At 47.6% G+C, this 8,630-nt stretch overlaps 1 protein-coding gene across 7 annotated transcripts in view; it reads left to right on the top strand.

Annotated features, from left to right (window-relative positions):
• Positions 1 to 1,089: 1,089 nt before the first annotated feature.
• The window catches only part of BCL2L1 (BCL2 like 1), a 66,751-nt gene continuing 59,210 nt past the window's right edge, over positions 1,090 to 8,630 (top strand). The window contains exons 1-2 of one of the 7 annotated variants that reach the window (XM_016188135.2): positions 1,090 to 1,196; positions 2,747 to 3,422. In XM_016188135.2, the coding sequence (XP_016043621.1) occupies positions 2,859 to 3,422 (564 nt within the window). In that variant the 5' untranslated portion in view covers positions 1,090 to 1,196; positions 2,747 to 2,858. Of the gene's footprint in view, positions 1,311 to 1,514; positions 2,429 to 2,728; positions 3,423 to 8,630 lie in introns of those variants that run through there. The other 6 variants (XM_016188134.2, XM_016188133.2, XM_016188132.2 and 3 more) reach the window with 6 other exon arrangements.

The following is an 8,630-nucleotide window of genomic DNA, read 5'->3' as shown; positions in this document are numbered from 1 at the left end:
CACAATGTCCCAAGTTTGACCCTGGGTATTTGTATGTCAGAATGCCAAAATGATACTATTCTTCTCTCTCTACCTCTTGTAATATATATATAAAACTTTATTTTTAACCAGAGCACTGTTCAGTTCTGGTTTCTGGTAGTGTATGAGATTGAGCCTGGGACCTCAGAGCCTAAGGCATGAAAAGCGTTAGCATAATCATTAATAGTCATTATGTTATCTCCCGAGTCCTGAAATAAATCTTAAAGTTAAAAAAAAAAAAAGATTGTCATTGTGAAAGGAACAGGGAACTAGAAAGCAGGGAAGATTTACTTTTTCATCTGTGTCTTTGGTGTTCCTGTATAAATCTTTAGTAAGTTAATGTAAAACAACTTTCAATGTTTACAATCAACTCCAACTCACCTTCACAGTCAGTTTTCCACCCTCCATTTATACCATAGTGATCTTCTGACTCCACATAAGCAAGTGCTGAATAAATGCTTCTCGCACACTGGGCAGGATCACCCAGTCTAAAGAAGGATACTCTCCTTTCACCATTTGTGACAATTCATTTTCTTTATAGCACTAGGCATTATTTGAAATGATCTTGCTTGTGTACTGTTTTCTCTCTCTGTACTATGTAGATGTGAATCTCCCTGAAAGAAGGTACCATTAGGTCTTGTTCCTAATTTCATCTTCGGTGATCCAAACAGTAAACCTTTGTAGAATTAACTTATGCATCACACACACTGGACTACACACTACTTCGCAGATTTTACAAACGAGTTTTTAATTCTCTTCACTCAGTGAGGGAGGTTGGGGTTTTTTTTTTCCCCCTCATTTTACAGGTAAGGCAATTATGGTACAGAGAAGCGGAGGAACTTTCTCAAGGAACACAGCTGGAAAGGAGGACATAAAGTTCCTAACTTCAAGGCGATATCTTTTCGAAATATAAACTGATAATAAATCAAACAGAAGGAATGGAGAATGTGAACGTAAAGCTCAATTTGGGGCCTCTCCGAATTTCTTCCTCTCTATCGCAAGGAGGCACTGTTTCCCAGGCCTTGCCGCCAGTCCTCAAGGCGCGCACTCCCTTTGCGTCTCGGGCTCGCGCGCGCTGCCGCGGCACCGGAAGTGACTGAGCTTGCAAGTTCCCCCGGTCTCCTCAGGGGAAACTGAGGCCGCCTGGTTCGGAAGAGACAGAGCGAGCCATCCGCCAGGTAGGCCGGCCCGGGTCCGCGGCGCGGAACTAGACCACAACGAGCTCTCGCGCCTGGAAACTACTTGGCCGATGAAAGGGGGATGTGGCCCCCCACGGCTCGCGGGGCTCACAGGTGAGAGTGCCGCCTCCCCTGTGCGTGGCAGGTGCTGCGCCCAATGGGAGCCCTCGCCGTCCAGCTTCCGCGCCGATTGGGCCCACTGATTGGTTGTGCTGGGGAGGGCCGCCGGGGGCGAGACCCCTCCTCCCAGAAAGGTCTAGGGGGCGCCCCTGAGGGAGAGCGGTTGCCTAGCAACGGGGCGGTGGCCCGGCGGGTACCCGGCCTAACGCGGCGCTGGAAGCCGGGAGGCCGCAGCGCACCCACTCGGGGTTCCGGAGAGGGGCCACCCTCTCGACCCCCCAGTGCTCCCGGGGGCGGCAGGAAACCGCCTCGGACCAGTCGCCGGGAAAACGTGGTCTTAGCTGTGGGGGGGGCTTCGAGCAGGCCTCGACCCCTCTGTCTGACCCGAGGAGAGGCCCAGCGCCTCATCCTCACCCGGCCTTTGTGCAGGGCGCCGGCGGCCATTGTGTCCGTGCGGGGAATGGAGGAGCCGGCAATCTGCCACCGCCGCGTCTGGGGCCTTTGGGGGATTCTAAGAAAGCCCGAGACGTTTCTGGGGTGTCCCAGGCCTTCAGTCTCCCGGAAAGGCCCAGAGATGGCTTTTCCGAAGTCAGACCGCAGATGCGAGATAGTTTCCCCCTCCTTTCGTCCCCCATCGAAACCTTGAGCCCCATTGAGAAGTCCCTTCAGGGTTTCAGAAGCCTCACCCTGGGCTGGTACTTAAATAGGGGAGGGAAAAAAAAAAAAAAAGCCTAAACCCACACCAGCCACCTCCAGGAGAGTTCTCCTGGCTCCCAGTAGGAGGCGGAGAGCCAAGGGGCGTGCGAGAGCGAGGGGGCTGGGCTCCCGGGTGGCAGGAGGCCGTGGCTACGGAGCGGCCGCCCTGGATCCAGGCAATGGAAGAGGAAACAAGCGAGGGGGCCGGTTCCTGCGCTTCATAATTCCTGTGTCGCCTCCTGGGCTCCCAGCCTGCCGGGTCGCATGATCCTTTCAAGCCAGAGCTGGTTTTTTTGCCGGCCGCCGCGAGGTCGGCTGACTTACCGGCATCCCGGCTGCCACCTCCTCTCGCGACCTGTGATACAAAAGACCTGGGGGGCTGCACCTGCCTGCCGTCGCCTGAGACGGATTTGAATGTAGGTGGTGCGGGGGTTGAGGTAGGAGACAGACTGCCCATGGGGGTGTGTGTGTGACTTTCCGAGGAAGGCATTTCAGAGAAAAGGGGTTGGTGGGGAATTTTTTTTTTTTTTTTTTAAAAGGCCGGTATGATGATTCAGAACCGACTAGTGCTTTCAATTTGACTTCATTAGAGTCTCTAGGAAGCTGGACCCAGACCTTTGTAAGAGCTACAAAGAAACCAGTTCTGGTGTCAGAAAGGGCATTGGGATGTAGTTGGGTAAATGGCATGCATATTAATTTTTTTTCTTGTCCTGAAGCTCTTTCTCTCCCTTCAGAACCATATCTTGGCTTTGGATCTCAGAAGAGAAGCACTAAGCAGAGACCAGACGCGGTGAGAAAGCAGGTGTTTTGGACAATGGACTGGTCGAACCCATCCCTATTATAAAAATGTCTCAGAGCAACCGGGAGCTGGTGGTTGACTTTCTCTCCTACAAGCTTTCCCAGAAAGGATACAGCTGGAGTCAGTTTAGTGATGTGGAAGAGAACAGAACTGAGGCCTCAGAAGGAACTGAATCAGAGATGGAAACACCCAGTGCCATCAATGGCAACCCATCCTGGCACCTGGCGGACAGCCCTGCATTGAATGGAGCTACTGGCCACAGCAGCAGCCTGGATGCCCGGGAGGTGATCCCCATGGCAGCCGTGAAGCAAGCGCTGAGGGAGGCGGGTGATGAGTTTGAACTAAGGTATCGGCGGGCATTCAGTGACCTGACTTCCCAGCTCCACATCACCCCAGCAACAGCATATCAGAGCTTTGAGCAGGTAGTGAACGAACTCTTCCGGGATGGGGTGAACTGGGGTCGCATTGTGGCCTTTTTCTCCTTCGGTGGGGCACTGTGCGTGGAAAGCGTAGACAAGGAGATGCAGGTATTGGTGAGTCGGATCGCAACTTGGATGGCCACTTACCTGAATGACCACCTAGAGCCTTGGATCCAGGAGAATGGCGGCTGGGTAAGGACCACGCCCCTGTGGGGGTCCCTTTTTCTTGGTCTCTGGTTAGAGAGATCCCCAACAGTCTTTCTGCTGTCTCTTTCTGTTGTGCTAGGTGACTATGGGGGTGTTGATTGCCAAGGAGATGTGACTATCTTCTTTGTATTGCAGAAGGTTAACTTCTGAAACATAGATGACCTAGTTCTTGAAGCACCAGGCATCTTCCATTCTGATCACCCTTATGACCCAACTCATACTTTTGTTCTAGTTTCTCAGTAGAGGAAAACATAGCCTGTGTGTTCATTTGGTCCCAAACTTATGAAAGTGGGAAGTTAGTCCAGTTACCCCCTTACTCTGATAAGATGGTCCTTGCAAAGGACTGTAACTTGGAGAAAATAGTTAGCATCGGTGACCCATAGGCACCAGAGATTCTTACGTTCCCAGGGATATCAAGCCTATTTCAGACTTTCCTCCCAAAATCAAATTACATTTCAAGGAATTTGCTTACTTGGTACTCCTCTCAAAAGAGGCTATATAGCCAGGCAGGAAGTCCCACTAGCTTAGATGACTGAAGACTGTCTGATTTTAGGGCAGTGTAAGCTGCCCTATTGATGTCAGTTGTGTTTGTGTCTTATGTTGATTTGCTCTAATGTGTGCTCTAAGTGTTCTGTATGGTTGGCCTGTTTGTGGAGCTCTTGCTGTGTCACACATTAAGCCTCAGGACTTTGCACCTCACTGCCTGGGTTGGTTGGGGAGCTTCAGCTGTTCTGCCTGTTGCTTTCTGGGCAAGACCCTTGGGCCTCTTCTTCATGCACTAATTTCTGGGCAGCAAGAACCAGGTCTGTGGGGCTCAGTGACAGGCTTGGGGTTGGGGTGGTGGATTGATGGGTTTGAATTCTAGCCACATCACGTCACCTGTGTGACCTTGTGACCAAGGCCAGCTTACCTTAAGCCTCAGTTTTTCCCATTAAAAAAAAATGTGTCAGGGTCTTCTTACCTTACAGAATATTGTAAATTTCGGAAATAATGTGAACACTGTGACTGATACCAGAATTTGTTATTGGTTCCAACCACACTTTGGGCCCAGGAGTCAAGCCTTACTTCTTTTCCAAGGAAGAGAGAATTGTCATCAAGTCAGGATTAGATAGTGGCGAAAGATTCTTTACCAGTGGTCACAGTTAAGACATTTTTGCTCTTCTACAGTGAACTCATTTCTTTTCCTTGCTTATCTTTCTGCATAGGGGAGGTGCAGGGCTTAAGAGAGGTATTTCCTTGCTTATCTTCCTGTCTAGGGGAGGTGCAGGGCTCATGAAAGGTATTTTGTTCCCTCAGAATACCCTGAAAATCAGGCAGCCTGCAGAAAATAAGTCATCTATTGAAGGAGTTGAGGTGGAAGGGGCCGGGGAAGGGGCCATGCACGGTGGACTCAGGAATGTCAAGAATGCAATTATCCATAGGCTGGGCTGAGGGCGTGGCAGGCACTTCAGTTTACTACTGAGCTAGAGACCTCCTAGTTCGTCCTAGAAACTCCACCCCCCCATGTTATTTCTTATTTCTTTGCAACTTCATCAACTCTTCCCTGCTGCCAGTTCTTGTAAAAGACAGAGGAGTCAAGTCAGTTGAGGTCAGGTGACTGGGGTGAGACAGGAGGGAAAGGTGGAGGGCTTTCTTGGGCTAAGACTGATCAGACTTAAAAGCCATTCTGTAAATGAACTCTCCGGGGGGGATAAATGATTAAATAGTTCCTGTTGGTTTGTGACCTCTCTTATTCCCTCCTGCTTTGAATCTCTTTGGGGGCAAATATTTGTTCAGCTGATTACAGGAGGGACAAGATTCCAGCACTACTGACACACCCTCTGAGGCATCTCCAAGTAGGTACTTGGGCCACATGCTCTGTTTTTGCCTGACTATTCTCTTTGGCCAGTGGTTCTAATATTATGTGGGTTGTTGCCAACAGCAAAAAGCAGTTGAGGAGAGGTGCCCAGTCTGTTAACCAGCCTCTGCAGAAGGCTGCCTGGACCGAAAAATTGCCAGCCAGCCAGTGTTGTACATGGAAAATACTTATAGACACAGCTGCACTGGGCAAATTCATTAGGTGGCCACTGGATTGAAATTTAAAATTCCATCTTTTGTCTCTTTGCTCAAGCATGATCAGAGCCCCGTTGGACAACATAGTCTATGTTACCTCCTCTTTGTGACCAGAGGAGTTGTGTGCAGACGAGCCAGTTATGTCAGAAGAATTTCTGGGCATACATTCTCCTTAAAGCCAGGAGGTAAAGGACATTTGAGGTCTTTTAGGTAGAAGATACCTGCCCACTTCCTCCTCAGGTGCCATCCTGTTTGAATTGTACAGACTGGCTACTGGAGTGCCATCTCATAACCTTCTAGACCTTGTGCTGTGGGATCTATGAATGTAAGAGTTATAGCCTTTTCTACTTTGGGATATACTTTAAGTTGGCATCGCTGCAGAAAAGGGAAAGGAAATTAGCCTTTCCGTAGTACATTTCACTTTAAGAAGCCAGAACTTACAGCACATCCACTATAAGGAAGGCACTGTGGTAGGCACTAGCCATAAGCCTGATGTGGTACCTTCCCTCATGGAAATGACATGCTACTTCATATATTACAATAAATAAGCTTCCAAAGTAGGTGGAAGTTTATATCTGATGCTCTTAATTAAGGTCCTAAGTGTCCCTCAGTCAGATCAGTAACTGAGTGAGAATTTACACTTAAGTTGACTTACTCCAAAGCCTAAACTCTTTTCACCTATAACAAGCTATCCTAGGAGTAGTAAAGCAGCCCAGACATACTGGCACAGAGAGCCAGTAATGGATGCATTAGGGCCAGGTAAAACATGCCTGTGAAGGTGCTTACTCTGGACTGTGATCCTGGCATTTGTTCAAGTAGCTGAAGAACGGTGACTTGTTCCCAGCAAATTCCTAAGGACATGAATGTGACCTCAGCTACTGTCACAGGTACAACTCAAGGGGGCATTAATTTTTTCATGTTAAAACCCCAGACCCTTCCAGTAGATGAAGGTTGTGTGCGCATGGGGAGAAGGTGGCTTATCTCAAGTATGACTGCTTCATTGTGGGTGATGCTCTAAGGACTGGAATTCCATACTCATAACCACATCACTACCTGCCTGGAGTCATCTGGCAGGATGCTGAACCTGTTTGTCTCTCTTACCATCTATCTCTCTTACCTGTAAAGTGGAATAATGATAGTCAGCTGCCATGTTTGACTCTAGTAAAGGATATAGAACAAAAGCTCTTGCTATAGAGTAGCTCTTAATTATAGGGTAGAAACATTTCTTTTAATAAGCTGCCTGCTTCAGAAAACTGAACTTTACCACCAAAGTTTCTCAAGAAACAGTGCCAACTTCTGAAGTCGTCACCTAGAGTGTTGTATGGTGTGACCCTCGACAAAGGAATAGAGCATATTGGGGGCTTTCCAGTAAGAACATGGACAGTCATGGGGCCAAGACCTAGGTGGGCCAGGTTGGTTAGATAGCTGTTTCTGGGAAATCCCTTAGCTTCATGGATACACCATTATTGAGCTCAATAAAGAGAAAATATAATTGGCATTTCCCAGGTTGTGTGGCTCTGGTCTTCTGATTTTTTTTTTTGGTCTGTCCTAACTTCAGCATGGATCTATGCTTAGTTCAAGCATCTCATTGACCTTTGCAGATCTTAGCAGCTGTTGGCAATTCTGCGGTTTTCTGGGGGGAAACTCCATTAGAAACCCCAAACATGGAAATTTTCAGTAGTCTCAATCAGGTCCCAATAAGATAGAAGTGCTTCAGGGGCTACCCCTCAAAACACCCATCTCTTCTGGATGTACATTTTAGGTTGTTCTGTCACCATCAATGGGTTTTCCAGGCTTCCTAGGGCTAATTTCCCCAGTAGCCCCATGGAAACCTTCACCTACTGGTTGAAAATTACCCAGGTATTTTTTCAGGGGACCCCAGTGAAGCCAAGAGGGATTTCTTGGCTTGTCTGGGCAGTCACCAGATTTGTTTGGGCTTCAGGAAGAAGCATTTTTTTTTTTTTTTTAGCTGTTCCTTTGCCAGCAGTTATCTATATTCTGAGGCTGGTGAATGTGAACATTCTCCTATCTGACCTGCCTCTCAGGTTTTCCAGCACCCTAAACCTTCCATCATGGGACTTTATTTCACTGTCATGATTTTTTCTGGGTTTAAATTGAAGAGATCTGCCAATGAGCTGCTCTTCTATAAAAACATAATTTCCTACTACTTTAATCACCTCTAACTTAATTCCACTGAGTCCTGCCTGAGGGGTCCCTCCCTATCTTTTCTTTCAAGGAGTCACTCAGCTCCTAGGTCCTCTTCTCTTCTAGCCCTCCAACTAATAGTCTGTCTTTCCCATTCCCAGTTGGCAGGCTTGAGTCAGACAATTCTACTGGGTCCTTTTATTTAGTGTAGGGAAGAGAAAACTCAGGAGACTATGATAACTGGTTTCAAATGTCTGAAAGAAGAGCAAAGCCTTTTTTTTTTTTAATTGGTATAATAACCTAGTAGAACTTGGATAAGTGAAATAACGGGTAGTGCTAATATCTTTTTACTATTTATTTATTTATGAGAGTGAGAGGAGGAAGAAGAGAGAAATAACCAGAGCATCACTGGCACATGTGATACTAGGGACTGAATTTGAGCACTTTTGCTTGAGAGTCCAGTGTTTTATCTACTGTGCTACCTCCCAGGCTGCAACAGTAGTAGAGATTAAGCTAATGATGAGGCTGGGTGGTGGTGCACCCAGTTAAATGCACATATTACCAGGTGCAAGGACCCTGTTCTCCACTTGCAGAGGATCAGCTTCACGAACAGTGAAACAGTTCTGCAGGTGTCTTTCTGTGTCTCTCTCTCTCTCTCTCTCTCACTCTCTCTCTCTCTATCTCCCTGTTCTCTCTCAATGTCTCTGTATCCTATCTAACAAAAATCAGAAAGAGGGGCTGGATAGTGGTGCACCTGGTTAAGTGCACATATTACAATATGCAAGGATCTGGGTTTGAGTCCCTGGTCTCCACCTGCAGGGGGGATTTTTTTGTGAGTAGTGAAGCAGTGTTGCAGTTGTCTCTCTGTCTCCCTCCCTATCTCTTCTTTCCCCCTCAATTTCTGGCTGTCTTTATCCAATAAGTAAAGATAATAAAAAAAGAAAAGAAAAAATGGCAGGAGCAGTGGATTTGTAGTGTCAGCACTAAACCCCAGGA

This window comes from Erinaceus europaeus, chromosome 1, assembly GCF_950295315.1.
Source record: "Erinaceus europaeus chromosome 1, mEriEur2.1, whole genome shotgun sequence".
Lineage (NCBI taxonomy): Eukaryota > Metazoa > Chordata > Mammalia > Eulipotyphla > Erinaceidae > Erinaceus > Erinaceus europaeus.
Note: the sequence above shows the minus strand (reverse complement) of the source record. Positions and strands in the feature narration are given on the sequence as shown.